This window comes from Diceros bicornis, chromosome 40 (genome assembly GCF_020826845.1).
Source record: "Diceros bicornis minor isolate mBicDic1 chromosome 40, mDicBic1.mat.cur, whole genome shotgun sequence".
NCBI lineage: Eukaryota > Metazoa > Chordata > Mammalia > Perissodactyla > Rhinocerotidae > Diceros > Diceros bicornis.
The window spans coordinates 11,688,396-11,709,188 of NC_080779.1; the positions used below are offsets into that span (position 1 = coordinate 11,688,396).

General features: G+C 40.3%; 1 protein-coding gene across 50 annotated transcripts in view; it reads right to left on the minus strand.

The window, feature by feature from the left end:
- The window catches only part of MAP4K4 (mitogen-activated protein kinase kinase kinase kinase 4), a 198,495-nt gene that overhangs the window by 32,239 nt on the left and 145,463 nt on the right, over positions 1-20,793 (minus strand). For 7 of the 50 annotated variants that reach the window (XM_058534397.1, XM_058534396.1, XM_058534401.1 and 4 more), the window contains exons 13-18: positions 9,275-9,436; positions 6,336-6,422; positions 5,521-5,745; positions 4,417-4,578; positions 1,623-1,856; positions 566-672 (exon numbers count right to left, since the gene is read on the minus strand). In XM_058534397.1, coding sequence (XP_058390380.1) covers positions 566-672; positions 1,623-1,856; positions 4,417-4,578; positions 5,521-5,745; positions 6,336-6,422; positions 9,275-9,436 — 977 coding nt within the window. The remainder of the gene's footprint in view (positions 1-565; positions 673-1,622; positions 1,857-4,416; positions 4,579-5,520; positions 5,746-6,335; positions 6,423-9,274; positions 9,437-20,793) is intronic. The other 43 variants (XM_058534420.1, XM_058534419.1, XM_058534418.1 and 40 more) reach the window with 11 other exon arrangements.

Sequence of the window (20,793 nt, forward strand, 5' to 3'; positions counted from 1 at the left end):
ACATGTGGCTATTAAGCACTTGAAATGTGCTAGTGCAGCTAAGGAAATTTTTAATTTCATTTAATTTTATTTAAGCTAAATTCAAATTTAAGTAGCCTCATGTGGCTAAATAGCTACTGTATAAGACAGGACAGCTCTAGAACCTAAAAATATGCTTTGGTTAAATCACTGTTTATTGCAGACTCTAAGCCAACCACTGACTCTCTTGAGCAGCCTGTTGGTGATTTCCATACCACTCCCAAGGCCTGAGGACGTCCTGTAGACAACAGGCTCCTCCAGGTTACGATTCTCTTAGAACCTCTCCCGTTTCCCTGCTGTTCCTTCTCTTACAGAGACAGGTAATTTTCATTTTAAAACTGCCACACAATCAGATTTAGACTCTCTTTTCACTACAGATCAACTTCATGTTATTCATGTTAACGGATTTTACAGTATTTTTTCTTTTGTAAACTGATAGCCTCTTGGCCCCAGGACTCCTGCGTTTCCAGGCATTTCTGTAAGCACAGACACCACGAGGCTGCAGAAGACTCGCAGCAAGCCCGCTCCTCAGCTGCGCTCTCTTCACCTGGTGGAGTTTCTCTGACCCGCCTGGCTGTTTTGCTGTCCACTGCCCTGCAGCGGGGAATCCCGACGGGACAGAACAGGGGAACGAGACGTTGTTCTCACAGGAACCTTCGGGTAGAAAATACAGCAATTAAATTACTGAAAGAACGAAGAGAAAGATTTCCCTACCAAAACATATTTTTAAAGCAGTCCTAATTACGTTATTAGCCTTACTAGCACCAACCTACCCCCATCCCTGATCCTTCTCTGCCCTCCACTAATACAACAGAAAGAGAAAATTCAGCCAAAGGCATCAAAGGAGCCAGGACGAACAGCCCTCCTATGCTTCTCTCACGTGTAAATGACGTTTGGACTGAAGCTTGGTGGCAGGGGACATACAAAGCATTTTGCTGAGATAATGTGAGAATCAGGAAAATAAGCTCAAAGAAACCAAACAATGGTCTACAAATGGATCAGGAGGAAACAAAGACTCGTAAGAAGCAAGAAAATATTTAGAGGAAGCAAATTCCACATGGAGGAAAAATAAACTAAAATGTGCCTTTTTGTTTAATTTCACCATTAAGTAATTACCAAAAACAAAACCCCCAAAATTTTAAAACACCCAAACAAAAACAAAAATGCCTCAATTTAAAAAGAAAAAATAATTTTCTTTTAAATTTTCATGTTAATTTTTTTCCTTATAAGACCTTTTCTGAAAAATTTTATATTGGTTAACGTTGCAAAATAATTTGTAGCTTCTGTATAAACTTACAAGACAACTGCTAAAATATATTTTGATTCTATCTGTTCTGAAAGCACATTCTTTATAGATTTACTCTTAAATTATTTTGCTACCCTGTGTTTAAGTGCAGAGTTAACAACAACAATGAAAAGCTAACTGACTGCTGGCTGAATTTAACTGCCTTAATATGGAACTTTCTCCCCAACATAAAAAGTTCCTTAGAAATTCCATTGCCCCTTAATTCTGGTGAAGCCACCATACCCTTAATTAAGATAAATAATTTTTTAAAAATAACAAAAAGGAAAAAGAAGCACACGTCTGTCTTTCTGCTTCTTACCCTTGGAGGCACCTCGTCACTGTCTGATCTAGACCAAGCCTTTTGGGTGGGGTCAGGTACTTCCGACTTAGAGTCAGAACTCTGACTTAGCACCTCACTGCGGGAAGGTGGACATGGGTCCTGAGAGCGAAGATGGTGGTGTGCAAATTTGGGAGGAGAAGGGTCACTGAAGGAATGGGATCGCGAGACAGGGGAAACATTGTTCTTGAGAGATGCCAGGTGGGACCACTGTACCTTACAAGAAAACAAAACACAAAACATTCAATGCGTTCTGCATAAAATGCTTTTCTGGTCAATACCAAATCGAAAGCAGGAACTGGGGGATTGCAAACTGAAGCGGTACAGTATTAGGTAAGCCAAGCAGTAAAACAGTTATACTTTTAAGTGATGAAGAGGTCTGAGAAACACAATATGTAGAAAAGAACAAATGTACATTTACAAGGAAAACTCTTTTAATATCCAGACAAACATTACATATAGCAGTAAACATGAAGATTAAAAAAAACAGAAGCCTTATAGCCCTGCTGTCCTGAAAGCAGGGACAATGTGCCACATGCACATCCATGTCAAAGCAGAGACTGGACATGCAGAGAGGGAGAAAAATCACAAGACAGACACTGCCATAGATGCAAACCTCTCTCCATCCTCACGTTACCTGGCAGTATAAGATTTCAGACCAAGTAACAACAAAACAACACATTTAATGAGCAAAGACAAACCCCTCATGTTTTGACAGACTGTAATAGTATAACTTAAAAACAATCCACTTTTCAAATACACCAACAATTTTCCTTTTTTCTTCTCCCAAGTCTTAAAACACTCAAACCATAAATGTCTCCATACATCTTCATATTAGTTATGAAAAAAAGAACTTTGAATTCCTTAGAAACATTCAGTACTGTGATTCCCTAAATTGACGCTGCAGGGGTATTCCTTCTACTTGACAATTAAAGAAATATGACAATTACTTGTCAACTGAATTTATCTGGTTGCTTTAAAATTGGGAAAATCTCTGAAATAATCTGTATTTCCTTTATATTTTATCATTTAAAAATAATTGTTCAATACTGCAATTTACATAATTCTAACTATATTTCTATTACATCAACACACTGAATGAAAAATGGAAATACCGAATCACAATTGGTTCACCCTTTCCAAATGCAAGATACAGAATTAGTGCCAGGTCTGTGATTTCTAAGTGAGGGTCACATAATTCCATCTATTGGTATAATCCCAGAATTTCTAAACTTCTAAAATGTTTAAAATTTTCAGGGGGGAAAGCATGTAATAACTGAAAGTATTATCTGTAACTATAATAAAAAATGGGCTTTAAAATAGATTCCTACATGAAAAGAAGAATGTTTCCATAAGTCTATATGTTTCAGCCAAAAGTAACTTTAGATAGGAGAAGGAAGAGGGAGACTATTTCCAGGCACTACATTAGCTAATATAAAAAGTAGTCTATATAATTCAGGAATTCCTATTTTCTTAACTGTTGTGGCCAGACGGATAAAGACTTTCTACTTACGTTAACTTTCAGAATAAAAACTTTAATCCTGGACTCTTCATCCAAGCGTCATCAAACCTATTCTCCCAGGCCCTCCACCCTCCCTCCCTTCCATTTTACCCGGCCCTGCCTCCCTCTGCTTCCTTCGTCCTTGCATTCCTCTCCCTCTGGAATTGCCAGCTTGCTTGTGGGGGAGCTCCTCTGGGGGTCAAGCAGCTGCTGATCCCATGTAAACACTCTCCCCTCCCGCATGCTTTGTTTAGGTGCAGGCCGTCTTCTTTTCAGCTCCTCCACACTGGGATTCTTTATTGCCAGGCGCATGGAAACCCACATTTGCATTTGTTTCCAGAACACCACAGCCACCTCTATCATGAGAATATGAACGTCTGTCCCCCAGCACATGCAAACATCAGCGACAAGTAACCCCAGGCTTAAGAAACCTGTTACCAAGATTCTGGGTTACATAGCTGCAAGGAGCAAAATGTCTAAAAGTCAACTATTTTCAGCAAGAGAGTGGGAATCAGTGTTTTAAGGATCGCTAGGATCTCTGACATGGGTAATCTCTGCTACCTACTTTCTTCTCCAGACAGCACAGAGAGTTCTCTCTGAACCACCAAGCACTCAGCCCAGAGGTGCTCCCTCACCTAGACAAGGCAGAATGCTGTGGCCGACCCAATGAGAGGTTACGAACTTTACCCTGACCTACTTCAGGGAAATCCACACCTAATCCACTGAATTCTAACTTTTTTTCAGATCTTGAACCTTTTGAGAATCTGATAAAAGGCCCTTTTCCCAGAAAAATATGCACATTTGGACAAACAAAAAATTTCCACACGGAATTTCAGGGCAGTCGCTGACTCTCTAAGGCCCCCTTGTGGAACTGGCCAGAAGCCAAGGATCAGAGGTTAAGAGAAGGTTCTGGTTCTCCCTCTAGTACTTGTGAAACTAACTTTCTAAAAAGTAAACTGAAATATCTTTGTATGAGAGTAAAGAGGCACTTGTTTACAAACATCTGAGTTGGGGAAGGTAAAAAGTTAAACTAAAAGGAGAAATCACTGCAACTAGATATTCTTAATAAGTACAACAAAAATCTTTTTTAAAAAAATCCTACTTTTCCCTATCAACTGAGGGTATGTCCTCTTTAAGTTGGTCTAAAATCACTCACTAATCTCTTCTCTTTCTAAATGTGGTAACCAACCAAACTGTGAACATCACAAGCAGGCCTATGGCTCAGCGAGCTCTTGCATGAGTCTCCTTAACCCACGGCCAGCTGGCCGTTGCTACCTGTGGCTCGGCTGGTCTTTGCAGGGCAGGATGCACAGGCTCGGAGTTGCCATTGGAAAAGGACTCTGATCTGGAAGGCACTGGTGGCTCCAATACTCTGCCTGTCTGCTTAGACTGGGCTTCAGGGGAGCTGTGGTTAGTTTTCCTAAATCTATCTTCCACCTGCATCAGAGAATTGGAAGACATAACTCAGTGTTAGTAGGGGAAAAGCAGAGATACTGAAGAAAGCCTGAGAGTAGAAGGACTCCAAAGAGAAATTTTCTGTTTTCTTCAACTACAAGAAAAGAGAGGAGATTAAAAAGGAAGGAGGCAAATAAAGCAAGACTAGGATTTGATTCAGGATAAAGAAATATTTATGGAGACAAAAATTAAGAGAGGCAGCCTTTAAAATCTCCTTCTGGCAAGAATTCTAGAACTGTACGTGAAGATAAACTAGAAAAAAAAAATTAACCTGTCATAACCAACTAAACCAACAGATTAAAAGACCATCATTACGAATCTATTTCATTCCACCAAAAATAAAGATATTCCTAAACAAGCAGGACTCTTGTTCCAAGAATCTACTCACTGTGAGAGCCAGATACAGTGGAAGGGTGCCACCTATAGGCCAGGATTCAACATAGTCTGGAAGCTGACCAGCTCCCTATCTTCCTAGTGTCCCTGAACATTCCTGCTTTGCCACATCCTTATGTGAGGCTCTGGGTAGCCCAAATGCACCAATTCAGTAAAAGTCATGATCACGGATAAGTCAGTAAATTGGGCAGTTTGGGAAAATTAGTTAACCAGGCCACCATTCCCCTCACCCACATTTTAAAGAACGATTCTGCTGTACAATCTTCTCTTTCTGTTTAGTTTAGTGTTCAACTCATCTGAGATTTGTTAACAAAGGTACCCTGGTCCTCTATAGAAAAAACACTTATAGATAAGAGACCTTGGGCAAGCCCCTTCACGTCTCTGAGGCTCAGTTTCTCAGCTAGAAAACCAAGAGGGCGGCTCATCAGCTGATCTCCATGCCCTCTTCCAGCATTAATATTATACAGTTCTTAAGAGTCATTATACTACTTTCCAGGGAATAATCAACACAGCACAAAGGGAAGAAGATACCTCTCGAGCTCTATCGGCGGGCTCATAGAGGGGCTTAGGCTCTGGAGTGTGATAGCTGGGCTTGCTCCTTTCCTGCTGCGGTGGCGGCGGCGGCTGCTGCGCGTGCTGCGGGTGCGGCCTCCTGTGGTCATGCTGTAGAGACAGGAGATATGCTTGTTCTTGTTGCAACTGCCTCTGGAGCCTCTCTGCCTGCCGGTGCTCCTCCATCTCCCGCCATCGGCACTCCTTGGAGAGGGAGAGGAGAACACTAAATCTATGGGACACTGGAGAGCTCGCCTCTTCTCTGGATTCATTCTCAACTTCTTTTAAAGACAAAGCCTTTTTTCCCCCTCCTTGTTTCATAACAAAGCAAAATGGCCAGGAGTTTAAATAGCATATTACCTGTGGAAAAATCTGACAGCTTGTTGCTAACCATATCATCACTGGACAGAGTAAGAGAGAATTCAATTAAATGTTGGTTTTGGTGGTCTCAAAAGATACTTAGAGGATCCTAGGTTAAAATCCTATGAGGTGTGCTTTGAACCTCAGCCCTTAGCATTCTAGTTTGTTCAGTGAACGCCAAGTTCTGTTCAAAACCTTGTCTATCTACCAAATGAGACAGTGAACTCACTAATGGGAAATAAAAAAATAAATAAAAGCCACCTCGAAATGTGCCCAAAGCAGTCTGACCACAGAGGATGTCTCCATTTGAGCCTGTCAGCCCACAGCACTAACCAAAATGGTCTGGCGATCACCACCACAGCTATGCCCAACTCAGGGGAGGGATGGATGAACGAGCCCTGACACTACAGAACAAGACAGACGTGGGGCGTTACCAGTAACATGGCCTGCTCCTGGAGCAGCTGCTGCTGAAGGATTTCCAAGTGCCGCTGCTCCTCTTCTAGCTGTCGCCTGATATACTCCTGTCACACAGAAATCACCCAGCAATCAATTTATCCAAAAGGAAAGCATCAGAACCACCTGAATGAAGCACCAAGAACCATTTGCCCCATCGTCTTTAGTGGTAATTCACTTAGTGATGAATATCTAAAAAAAATCTATTGCTAAGGATTTTCCCAAGAACTTCAAATTGGCCACTAAGATCTGAAGAGTCTAATAAATGATGACATGCACTCCAATGATACACATAAAGGTATTTGAGAGTTTTTCTGTTAGAACACAGCTGTTATACACAAATGCAGGGTTTTAATGGACCGTGATATTCCTCTTAAGCATGGTAGACGCCAGACAAATGAAGAGTTTAATTAGATAGGAAACCAGAGAGTTCTCATTAATCAATGTCTGCTTATTAGTCATTATTTATAACAAGCATGGATTGCCAATTTTTAAAACCCAAAACCTGTTTAATATTAAAATAAAACAAACATGATTTGTGTTTTCTCTGATGATACAGAAGGTACCTAGAATGATTACTTTCTGAAAGCCATGGTCTGGGAATACCAGACTCAGGCCACTTATCACAAATGAACAGGCCCAGACCCTTCATGTGTGTGTGTGTCTATGAGAGAGAGAAGGAGGAGGGGAGTGAGGATGACTTGTTTTCAATGAGAAGAGAATGATAAACCTCTATAACAATGAAAACAGGTAAACACACCCAAAACACGTAAAGAGGAAAGATCCAACCTTGAAGTGATATGCATATTTAATGGACTGAGAAATCAAGAGACCTTATGTGTGACCACTAGCAGCCCCTCAACTTCTCATTTTCTCACTCTCCTCGTTTGAGAAATGAGTATCAAGAATACTTTCTTCCAACTCTCAGGACTTTTTGTGAGGCTCAAATACAAGATAGATAGCAAATAACTTCAAAAAGTACAAACATTTTACAAACAAAAGAAGTTTCCTTCCTTTTCAACAGGGAAAAAGCCAACTACTCTAATAAGGGCAATAGACTAAGGGGTCTATGAGGAAAAATTCTATCCTGAAATTGAGATTATTCCTTTACAGTGTCTACTGCTGACCATCCACTTGTACCATGGCACACACCTTAAAATAAAAACAGCCATACATCTGGGCTGAGCAGAAGTTTTAGTTAACCAATAATCCTGGTTGAAAGAATGCTGAATAAGAGAAATTGTGACATATAAATTTCCTTAGAAAACTTTATCTTACAGAGCAAATTTAGCCAAAGAAAGCCAATCTGGAGAAAAGCGTATCCATAAGGCCATTGGCAAAGGTACCCTGATTCCAAACTGGGCTCCAAGTCCCACGCATTGAGGCCTAACCTTCCATGACACATGTTGTGCTAAGAACTGCCCTAGCAGGGTGTGTGGCCTTCCCCAGCAATGGCAGAGAAAGGAATCTGACTCCCAACTCATCTCTTTTTTGAACTACACAGAATTAAACCATAATTTGAAAGATCAAGTGAGTACACTCCTTTGTTTTCTGCCTTCAAAACACAGGGACAACCGGAAAATTCACATCTATCCAAATCACAAAGGTCCCAACATGTAGTCAATGAACACACAAAACACAATTATACATGTACACAAACATGCACACATGCAGAAATGACGTTTCCTACAAACACGTTTTCCTACATTAAAATGGGGAACAATTTTTTTTACAACAGAATAAGGAAAGCAGAATAAAACTGATTTTTGATGCTATTTTCTTTAAAAGAAGAGGTAAAGAATACTTGCTATACACAAAAGCCAGTAACTGCCATCAGAACATTAAAAATTAAGTATTACTTTCATACCCTCCTCTCACAATCAAATAGTGAGAATTATCCCTGGGTGATTTAATTTTTAAAAGCTTATATGTTTTCTCCTCTTTGCAGTCTCGAAGTATAAATTAGAATGTAAACAAAACAAAACAAATCATAGTTAACTTGCTAGTAATGTCAGTAAGGTATAAAGAGTGTCATTTAAATTTCTAGGAAAAACTGGTACACATGCAGACCTAAGACTCAGAAAACCCAAGGTATATGATTAGCATCAAGAGTAGTAGCTGAATAACCAAATTTGGAAGTTAACACCATCGTTCATTAAGAATTTTAAGTATGAATTTCAAGTATTATTTAAATTGGTCCCCATTCGTATCCTTTTTTCTTTATTCAAAGCTCATAGCAAAGAGTGATCAGTTCAAAGAAATGAAAGGCAAAGAGGCTAGTGATGGGATTCACACTTATAACACAGACAACGAAAAGCACAGTCAATTTTTATTTGCATAGATGGTTCAGGAAACAAAGAGATTTCTAAAGACAACTACATCTAGCATTAATAAAACGCTATGAATATTACTAAAACCTGATCTTTTTTTGGCAAAACAAAACAACATTATTCGTTTTTCTAATGCTACATATGTATATACTGAATTATATGCAAATATACACTAAAATATTCAGTTAACCACTGGATACCACAAACATTTCTCATGGGGAATTTTTACAGTTGGTTTTTAATTTCATTTAAAAAAAGGTCAATGATCATCCAGATATTTGGGGTTCGAAGCATTTAATCTGAACTCGAGAAGTATATTCAGAAATCTTTCAGGTATCATACTATTTGGAGACCACTTAGCTGGTTTCAAGAGGTTTCTACAGTGTATAGATTTCTATCTCTTTTTAAACACAAGAGACTCGATTTACTGGCGTGCTTCCAACTGCAGTTCAGTATTTTTAAACCTCTAAGGTCCTGAATATGTGTGCACGTGTGGGCACACACAGAGGTGTGTACTTTTTGCCCCCAACGTCCCAACTCGACGAAGTACCAAACTTTACAAATTCAGGGTTGGAACATTGTGAACTTACCTGTTCTCTTTCAACTCTCCTTTTTTCTTCTTCTGCCCGTCTCCTCTCTTCTTCTTCTTTACGCCTTCTCTCCAACTCCTCTAGACGCCTCTTCTCTTCTTGTTCTCTCCTTCGCTGTTCACGTTCTTGCTGCCTTCTAGCTTCACGCTCTCTCCTTTGTTGCTACATAAGTAAAGATATATGATCAGCAAGGATCTTCTAGCTATGCCTCTCATGATAGTTTGCTGACCAGTTAACAGGTAGATGCTAATGAGAGGGAGTTCATGGACCCATCCCTACTCGCCAATTATTTCCACATTGCTCCGCAGCCCATATATAGCAGCTTCCTCAAAAATATCGGCCGAAGGTGCTGCATTTCTGTGGATCCTTATAGGGTTTGGTTTCATTTTGATATCAATTATTCCCCATTCTCCATTGTACCACAGCAATTAGTGGACAGGGAATTCTTTTTTTTTTTTTTTTTTTTTTGGTGAGGAAGATCAGCCCTGAGCTAACATATATGCCAATTCTCCTCTTGCTGAGGAAGACTGGTGCTGAGCTAACATCTATGCCAATCTTCCTCTACTTTATGTGGGACGCCGCCACAGCATGGCCTGACAAGCGGTGCCTGGGTGCGCGCCCGGGATCCAAACCCAGGCCGCCAGCAGCAGAGCACGCACACTTAACCACTACGCCATGGGGCCAGCCCTGGGACAGGGAATTCCTTATCCTTGAGTATCACTAACAGTTACCCAGGTCCCGTAAGACGGAAGAGAAAGGAATAAAAGAGAATAGAAATAGGGCAAAGATAAGACAGGAATAATTAAAAACAGGAAAAAAAAGAAGCACACATCAGGAAAAGAGGAATTGACATCAATAGAATAAAACACACCATTATTATTACTATGAATATAAAAATCTGCCATCAAGCATATACTATTTGTCTAGCACTGTGTTAAGTATTTGATATTCTTTATTCCATTTACTTTACCTAGTATAATTCTCATAACAAGCCTAGGAAGTAGGTATTTCATTCCTACTCTACAGATGAGAAAACAGTTCAGAAAAGTTAAGTGACTTGCTCAGTTTCACTTAGCTAGCAAGCCCCCAGCTGGAAGGACCACTCTACCCCTAGAGCCTATACTATTAGCCAAACACTATCCTATATTAACGGGTGCAAAAGGCGCTACTGAATCACCAGACTTGCTCTGAGCAATGTGACACACTGGGCACTCATCTGGCTGCTTGTCTCATCCAGCCCCAGACATCCGTCTGTCAATAAAGCACTTATGCAGTGTGGGGCATAAAATTAACCGATTCTTCCCATGAATATGAAAAATGCTAGACTCTACACTGGCGCTCTCCAATGGAACTCTCTGGCACGATAAAAATGTTCTATCTCAGCACTGTTCAAAATAGTAGCCACTAGCCACATATTGCTGCTGAGCGCCTGAAATGTGACTAGAACGACTGAAGAACTGAATTTTTAATTTTATTTAACTGAAATTAATTTAAATTTCAATAGTCACACATGGCTAGTGGCTACTGTATCGGACAGCACAGCTCTAGAGAATACACAGCTATCAAATTTCTCAAGACATAGGAAGTCGATGCTATTACCATAAATTTTAATGTGACACTGAGATTAACTATTAAACAAGAAAGTTCAAGGTAAAGCTATTGGGGATAATACACACAAATATTTATAGTGGGTATACAAAGTAGGTATTTATTCTAGTTTAAGTATTCCTTCTGGGTTTTTCCCCCACCCTCAAGTAACATTCAATTTGAAAGTAGACACTTAAAAATGATTTTCTGGGAAATGTAAAGCAATGTCCTATATGTGGAATAACTGGAGAGAAATGATTAAACGGTATCTGTTCTCTCAGTTGAGTACTACGTCACCATTATTCTCAATGATGTTTTGCGTCAGTTTTTGGCCCAGCCTCCTCTCTTATTCTATACGTTTTGTGTTATCCCATTGTCTACCTTTAGAATTCAATGCACAATACTCACAAGTTTCCCATGGGTGGGGGTGCTGTCATAAAAAGAGTTGAGTTCCTATGCTGGTGTTCAGAAACTACAACTTAAATGGCCGAGGCTTCTTTACTAAATTCCAACACCAACACTGCCCCCATACAATGCACTTGCTGCTTGTCGCTTGCTGGTTGAACGCCTTTATACTTTTTTTTTTAAGTCTTAGAAAAAGAGAAAAATAAGACACTAGAGTCTGTTCAAAACCACACCTAGGGAGAACAACTGACAGCAACTGTGTATGCGCCAAAGGACTTGAAAGCTGGGGCTTTCAGCACTGATGCCATCCTCTTCTGCCACAGGGTGGCGTGTGTCCAGGGCTGGGAGGGACGCAGCACAGGCACCTGGCCCTGTGCTCTACCCTGTACCCCTCAGAGGGAGGAGGCTTTTCTTTTTAAAAACTAGCTACCATAAAATAAAACAAACACAACCACTTCCCCACCCCAGTACTCCACGAACAACATAACATAGAAACTCAAGGTAAGAAATCTGAGAATCACATCCAAGCAGTGTTATCGGAGCCTTTCCTCTTCAAAGCATATTAAGCTAAGATCTTTTATTTTATATCTTTTGCTTTTTCTGTACAGGGGCAAAAAGAACAGATTGGATTTTACCAGTACGTCACTTACAATAAGTATACAGTAGTTAAGAACACAACCATTTTTCTAACACTGGGAATAAAAATCATTATATTTTGCCAAGTGGGAAACACAGAAACATCTTTGCTTTAAATAGAAATTATTTAATTCCTTCAGACAATCCTGGCTAGCCACATATTCCAAAGGAAAACATCTTTTGAACTTTTTTGTTGAGTAAAAACACATTAAAAATAAGATAAAACAAAGAGCCTTCTGATACACCTGGAGCAGAAATGAAAAGAAGAATCTCTCTCATTCAATCAGTTTTAAAGCTTAAGCCAAAGGAGCATCTTCCCTGAAGAGGTAAACATGGAAGCTTCAGTCCTGAGTAGTGAGTGCAGCTTCATATACTCTACCATTTTTACTGAGACACTCAGCGCTGTTTAACTTCTAAGGAACAATCATGGGTAAAGCTGGCAACAGTCAGGACACTTACATTTATAAAGAGAAATGACTTGCTGGAATACATTGGGTTAGCAAATGCCTGGCAGTAAGAAGGGTCCCACCTCTGGATGAAAGGAGAACCCATACACAACAAAGGTAGGCAGAGAGCTACCTACCATGGATACGTAAACAGGGTCGCTCAAAGTTAGTCAGACAAGAGGAAAACAGAAGAAAGAAGAAAGGCAAGCAGTGTCTACACCCTTAAAATTCCCCCACAGCTTCAGAAAATTCAGGCTCAAAGCCTGAATCAGATTACTGCAAACAGAAGAAGAAACAAAGGATCTTTTTTTTTCTTGTGAGGAAGATCAGCCCTGAGCTAACATCCATGCTAATCCTCCTCTTTTTTTTTGCTGAGGAAGACCGGCTCTGAGCTAACATCTATTGCCAATCCTCCTCTTTTTTTTTCCCCCCAAAGCCCCAGTAGATAGTTGTATGTCACAGTTGCACATCCTTCTAGTTGCTGTGTGTGGGACGCGGCCTCAGCATGGCCGGAGAAGCGGCGCGTTAGTGCGCACCTGGGATCCGAACCCGGGCCGCCAGCAGCAGAGCGCGCGCACTTAACCGCTAAGCCACGGGGCCGACCCGAAACAAAGGATCTTATACACTGAATTTTACAACTTTCAGATAACAAAGTGGTCAAGATGGGTTGAAGGGGTTATTCAAGAAGTTTCAGTAAGTGCCATGGAATCCTAGAAAGAAAAGTGAAATGACTCAAGGGAAGGGGGTTCTCGTCCTGATTCTGCTTCCCTGGTCTAAGCCACTTACCCTCTATAAGCCTCAGTTTCCTGACTTGTTAAAATGGAGGTGTGTGTAGTGGGGGTGGGAAGGAGGCAGTCTGTACTACAAATCGTCATGGCATGGAGTTTGCAATGGCTATTTTTGGGGAGAAGTCAACAGTTGGTTTCTAAAGTGGGAAAACTTTTTAAAGGTCTCAAAAGCAGTGAACTGTAAGAGAAGCATTCCTCTCTGAAAGATTTGGGCTTTATCCTTCCATGCCCACCACCCTGGGGAGTGTGCCCTGATGCAGTGGGATTAAAAGATCAACAGAAGGAGGGAAGTGAAGAACTGAGATGGTATGTCTCTACATTAGCAGTCTATAGAAAAAAAATTAGAACTTTACTTATATTTGCAGCTCATCCTTTTAAGATAGCTATTTTTGCATATTTTATAATGTTCATGGTCAACACAGCAGTATATAAGGAGATACATCTCTATCAGATATACATGCTGAATTTTTTTTCTGATGGGATACATGATTAAAAACCTTCTGAGGCCACTGCATCGCTCTAAACAACGCCACACGACCACAGACACACCCCACAAAGCCTCAGGGATGTGCTTACTGCCATTTCCTTATACACCATGCAGGCTACTAAAAATTCTTTAATTTTTAGGAATGATGTTGAAGTAAAGATGCCATTTAGCCCCATGGTATCACGCTAACAGAAAGATAAGCCATGGGTTGCACTTGCTTTTTTCCCTCTTGTTACTAAAAAAAAAAAATCTTCAATTCGAAAGCAAACCCTGTCCCCATCTCTGCTGATGCCTCAGCTGTTATCAGTCAAGACTCCAGAAAAAGCCAATCGAGGAAAAAACTCCCTTTGGGGTCCTGGATGTGGCCATGCTGAGTCTGAAAGAAATTACCAGCTGCCCGCCACACTCTGGCTGCCACACAGCTAGGAGTCCAGACGCAGCCTAGCATCTAACTCAGACGAGCCTCAAGATTCAAATTTCCGCTGCATCTCCAGAGAAGAAAAGAGGAAGTTACAGAGGAAAAGCAGAGAGGGAGTGAACCGGCATCAGAACTGGCTTTCCACAGGCTAGCCCTCTCACCTAGAACTCCTGCCGCCCCTCATCCTGAGGGCAGGTATGGCTCAGGCCCAGCCCATTCCCAAGACCCACTTTTTGTCTCACCTCTCCTGCTTTCTATCCCTGAGCTGCAGCCACCTAGAGGCTCAGGGAATGACAGGACCTTGGTGCACACCCTCTGGTCACATGGGCTCTGACTCTAAATGAAAGCACTCGTTCTCGTACAAAGTAGTAAGCTCCAAAGTGGCGAAACGTGTAGAATCCATTTTCTTGGTTATTTCCAATTGCATTGAGGGCAGGGCTCCCAGCCCGATGGGAAATCTTGACTACTTCATCTAACTAAATGCTACCAAGGGGCAAATTTTAAATGCTCTTACAACCAGCTTTTTTCATTTTATTTATGTTTTAAAATTTTTAATCAAATAGTTAATCAAATACTAAGTACTTTAAAAAGTCAAAAAGAACATAAGGTTTATGTCAAAAATAAGCCATCCCACTTCTCACTTCTAATTATTTCCAAGGTATAACTACTTTCAATGCTTTTAGCGTTTCCCATGGTATTTACACATCCTGATTTTTAAATAACATGCTTATAGAGCTATTCAAAAATTTTTTCCACTTTAGACACCATCTACTGATGCCTCCCAAAGAATATCCATTGCACCACACCATCCCATGCTCCCAAATCAAGTCATGTGACAATTTCCGGTTAAATGAAAACCACATTCACGGCTGAGTTATGTACAAGTAACTTTCTTTTCAGTTTTTTGAGGAGTTATTAATTGCCTTATTGTGTTTGACTGGTTTTCCATGGGCCTATCACAAAATCATCTGTCAAGTCTCTTGCACTACCATACCTCCTCCTCTCAGTATGGTCAAATAAATCAAGGTATTCTTTCCTCCTTCTTAAGAGATCAACCTTCCCTCAGCCCTCTCTTCTCCTAACTCCTAGACGGGCTGCTCTCCAGGCATCCTATACTTCTGTCCACCAACTTCGTAGGAATCCTTTTGGACCCTCTATCTAAGATCCCCTGTTTCCTGGAGCCCTTGTCATCTTCTTTCTTATTTGCTGGAACACATCCTCTGGTAGCTTCTTGAGGAAGAGTTTAGACAAAGTAAAAGTCTTTAGGTACTCTGCATGTGCACAAAAATCTTTACTCTCACACTGTACAGATGATTTTGATTTCCCTCAGAGCTTCAAAAGGATTGCTATGTCATTTTCTAGCTTTTGATGTTGCTCCCAGTTAATCTGAGACCATTCAGATTCTTGATACTTAGTAAAAGACCCATCCACACCCCTCTACCTGCTCCCCCCACCACAGCTTTTAGGATCCTTCCATCCCTGATATTCTAAAATTTCAAGATGATATATGTGCCATCGTATGGGTCTCTTTTCTTTCATTGTGCTGGGTACTCAGTAAGCCTTTCAATCCAGAAATTCATATTTCTTAGTTCTGGAAACTTTTCTTGAATTATTCCTGTATGTTCTCCGTATAGTATTCACTTCCTGGACCATCTATTAAATGGAAGTTAAACCACCTGGATTTATTATGATTTTCTTTTGTCCTATTCCCCATAAACTTATCTTTTCCCCCCTACTTTCTGGGAGTTCTAATTTATAAAAAAATTTTCGAAAATTCTTTCTTATTTTCTGAATATTCTTGTTTCATGAATATTGTATCTTCACTCTTCTCTTTCTAAGGATATTAAGATTCTACGTGTGTACATGTGTTTACGTGTGGGATATTTTCTCTGTTCCCTACATTGTCTCTATTTCCTTCAAGTTCCTTTTTCTATTTGTCTTGGAAGCTTTCATGTTAAAGGTTTTTCTCAGTGTCCGGGATCTTGGCTGTCATTCACATTTAAGACAGTAAACAGCAAAATAGAAGGGCTGGGCCAGCACTTGGGAAAGCTTTAGAGTCAGGTGATTTCAGCAGCAGGATCATTTCATCGGGACCTTATTTCCCTTGGGCTACTCAGTATCTCCAGAGAGGAATCTTTGCAATATTCTGAGAATCCTCCCAATATCCTGCCTGGGCTGGGCAGAGGGTGCAGGAAAAGGAGGTGGCATATGTAATAAGCGTGGCTGCCAGCACTGTGGGAGCTGAGAGAGGTGAGCATGCTAGCAGTCACACTGATTAGTATGCGGACTTGCACTTAATGCCCGTTTTCAGTATGTCTCTCTCCGCACACTCAGTTGTGCCTGATTTCTCCATGTTCTGAGTCTCTTGCTCACTTTTTCTAGGTAGTATACATCTGCTCCTGCTGAGGAGGAGAGCACAGCAGCCCGGCTGCATGGGACTGGGGAGTCTAACTGCTCCATATACATGTTTCAGTCCCACTTGTCACCTCTGACTTTTGACTCTCTTCCGGGATTTGCAGTATAGTCTTCCCTCTTCCACGCACTATCTAATTTCCACAAGTTGGTTCCCTTTCTTGTTCTCATTGTCCTTGTTGTTTATACCATTTTTGTTTCCTCACAGTCATTTCACTGGGATTTCTCAATGAAAGTGAGGTAAGCATCAAGTTGTTTTTGTTCAACTGTTTACCAAAGTCAACATAATTATTATGTAATTGTTTAATTAAAATAATTTAAAATTACTTTAATAAGTCATAAAATAACAGTAAGCAAACATCTTACAAACAGGCACAAGCTACAAGTGATGCTTCTGAAAGACTTTTTCTTCTTAGTTTCCTGTGAAAGTACATAATCTCGCTTACTTGATCAACACCAAAATACAGACCATAAGCTCCTTGAGAGCAGGAATCATGTTTCATTCATCTTTCCCCCCTGTAGTAAATATCACAATAAATACCTTTTTTAATTGAATTTAACCCTCACACCCAGCATATGACATCCAAGCCAAAACTGCTGTGATTTTACCTTCAACACTTAGCATTTAGAGTAATGAAAAGACTAAAGAATCCATTCATCTCTCCAGGGCCTACAAAGTCCAATCACATCACAAAGTCATCTTTTCAGGATCACCTAGTAAGGACATAAAGGCTGAACAGTAACGGTTACACTTGGATAGTGCCCCATACTTTACACAGCACACCCTTTATGCCTCAAGATATTCTATAAGGTCCTTTACAGTACTTTAACGTGGCGCTGGAACTCAAATTAGAGATCTCAGCCCAAAGGTCCACTTAAGAATGGGTACAAATTTCAAAAATAAGCTTTCTTTCCAAGATACTCCTAAGACTACCAATGTCTGATTCATCTATTTAAGAAATATTCATTAAGCACCCTGGGTACACAGAGATCAGTTAGACACAGCCCCTCCCCTCCCATTCTTATAGATAAGATACGTCATATACTTTTAAAAACTCTACAAGACAATGCGGAAAGCAGTAAGTTTACTAGAACTAGCCCACTAAGCAAGTCCTGGTTGGGAGACCGACAGCCAAGGCAAAGAGCATTGCAGTTACCAATCCCTCTTCCACATTATGCTCTAATATTTGAAATCGTAAACTGGACCAAGAGCAAGAACTTAAGCTACCAACCATAAAAACCACTACGGTTAGAACAGGCCCTCAATTGTGTGTGTGTGTGTGTGTGTGTGTGTTGGGGGGGGGGGGGGAGTTAAAGAAAGCCCTTAGTAAATACATTTTTATAAATGATGAATGTGAAAAGCTGGCCTCTTGCAATAGAACCTCAAAAGAAAAGGGCCAAAAATAAAACATATATACCCATCATCACAAAACCCAAGAGATTCTAATGAGCGTGCCTTTTCAGGTTTACCCTGCTAAGAATGATAAACATGATATAATCCTTTGAAGTGTTTGCAAACTAATGTCATCATTATTTCCTTAAATCATTCTTTCTTTAAAAACAAAGTCAAACAAACTGAAAAACTGCATGATGCTGTAAAGTGATTTCCAAATCTCTCAAATTAAAAAGAGATTTCCTTATTACTTAAATTTCTCCAAGCATGCCTGAGTAAATATGGACTTTTCCAATTATGCTTTATTATCTTTAAGTTCCCTTTCTAGTTTGGTATTTAAAAGCAGTGCTTTCATCTCACAGTTCTAAAAACTTTCCTAAACAGGTATACTGATAATAGTGAGGTCCATTTAAACACATTCCACTGGACTTTAGTGGAAACTGACTTTAACAAACCAGTGTATTCTTCAGATTCAGCTATTTCCAAGAACTTTTAAGGTCATGTTACTGCACACACATGCCACTAACTCTTGAGTTTTTCAAGTGCAAGTTCAGATGAAGCCTTAGTAGAGAAACTATCTGCTTCTCCCCAGACAACTCTCCCCCATCTTTAGGCAACAAATAACATTTACTGAATAAAATTTTTACAAAATGTAACTGTAAATATAACAAGACACTAGACTGGGATGCCAAAAGGACATTTAAGAACTTCTAAGGAGGGGGCCGGCCCCGTGGTTTAGCAGTTAAGTGCGCGCGCTCCGCTGCTGGCGGCCCGGGTTCGGATCCCGGGCGCGCACCGACGCACCGCTTCTCCGGCCATGCTGAGGCCACGTCCCATGTACAGCAACTAGGAGGATGTGCAGCTATGACATACAACCATCTACAGGGGGCTTTGGGGGAAAAATAAATAAAATTATTAAAAAAAAAAAAAAAGAACTTCTAAGGAGTTCTGAAAGATAAGACCCTCTGCAAAACAACGGAGGTGTTGACTTAACAGAAAGCAAGGCCTGGGCTGCAGGGGTCTTTGCCTGCCCCGATGCTGTGATTACCATATTCATTTAAGTTGGAACTATAAAAAAGGCAGCACTGTGCTAACATGTGCTCTTCACGTTAGATACTAACATCTGCCCAACAAAGGCCTTTGTGTAGGCAGAGAAGGGTGAGGAAACGGTTCCTAATTCTTTAAAATGCATGGAAGCATCGCTGGGGTGAAGGAGTTCACTGTGCCTTCCTTCTAAGATCTCGGAGCCAAGAAATACACAACAAATACATGCACAGTTTATTAATTTTTTTCTTAGAAACTTCTTTGTTTTCCTAGTGTTACAATTTAGCTTCAGTACTAATCCCAGTTCACACAGAAAATTGTTTTTCTCATTTTCCTTTGTTTTCAATTTCTTCCACTTCCACCCACCTCTCTAAAATTTTAGTCACTATGGAATTTGTAGAAATGAAAAAAATGAATGTAACCATGTGCCCTCTTGGTGGAAGAAAAAGCAAAGGAATGACTGTGGGGATCACACTAACATTTACCCCTCACTTGAAGGAAGCAGATCCCCAAAATCACAAAGTGACAAGTGCAACTCCAGGGCTAAAAACTCTGAAAGGAAAGACCGTAAAGTAGGAAACTATTTTTAAATACCTGCAGAAAGATTCTGAGGTGGGGATGCCTTGAATATCCTATCAGCAGCATCCAAGAACAGAAAGGGAGAAAGAGTGACTAGCCTGGGAAGTGCAGTCCTGACTGAATTTGAACGGCCAGTACGTAAAGTCTAGAGAGCACAGGCACCATGGTCATCTATGCAAAAGGATAAGACTGGGAAGAGATACGGACAGGCTTTTTTCCTTTTTTTTTTAAGAAAAGGGTAAGTTCTAACCTCAAAAGAAAGGTTTGATTTTGACTCTTATCTATACTAAAAAGATCATTTATGCAGTTTAAAAAGAATGTGCTGCTGTTATGGCGGCACCAGAGGCTTGCCAAAAACAAATCTTCCCTAAGAAATTCTTTCTTTTTTTTGGAAGTTTACTAAAGGAGCACACCAAACCACAGACAAACGTATCTTGCTTTTACCAATAATTTTTTTTTTTTTTGTGAGGAAGATCAGCCCTGAACAAACATCTGTGCTAATCCTCCTCTTTTTGCTGAGCAAGACTGGCTCTGAGCTAACATCTATTGCCAATCTTTCTCCTTTTTTTTTTTTTTCCCCCAAAGCCCCAGTAGATAGTTGTCTGTCATAGTTGCACATCCTTCTAGTTGCTGTATGTGGGACGTGGCCTCAGCATGGGTGGAGAAGCGGTGCGTTGGTGTGTGCCCAGGATCCGAACCCGGGCTGCCAGTAGCGGAGCGCACATCCTTAATGGTTAAGCCACCGGGCCGGCCCCTGCTTTTACCAATAATTTGACAGTCTCCATGAGGTCAAAATGAAGAAATATAAACTAAGAGACAGGAAAGTTAGTTAAATATGTAACAGGTTCAAAAATATATCCAAAGTACATCAACTAACACAGTAATCAACTTAGATTACGTCTTGTTTAATATTTTTATTAAACTTAGATGAAGAATGATAAGGCAGACTAATCAAATATGTGGATGTCATGGGAGTAGGGAAGAATAATTAATAGGTACCAAATCAAGATTCAATGAAAAAAGAGCACAAAACCATTAGAATAAAAACATAATAAATTAAATATTCTTCATTTTTGATCAAAAAAAAAAAAAGAAGAGTAAGAACAGAATGGGAGAAAAAGCAGCCTGTGTACAATTTTTATGGAAAAAAGTTAGCGAGAGGCAAAGTTCTACATGAGCCAGAGGTGTGAGGATGCATCTATAATACAATGATAGTCAGACTTTTTGATGGAGGGAGATCATTATCACATGGGGTTCTGAATCTGGATGCTCCATTTAGAGTAAGCCGAGACAACGTGGAGTGTGTCGAGGAGAGAAAGACTGA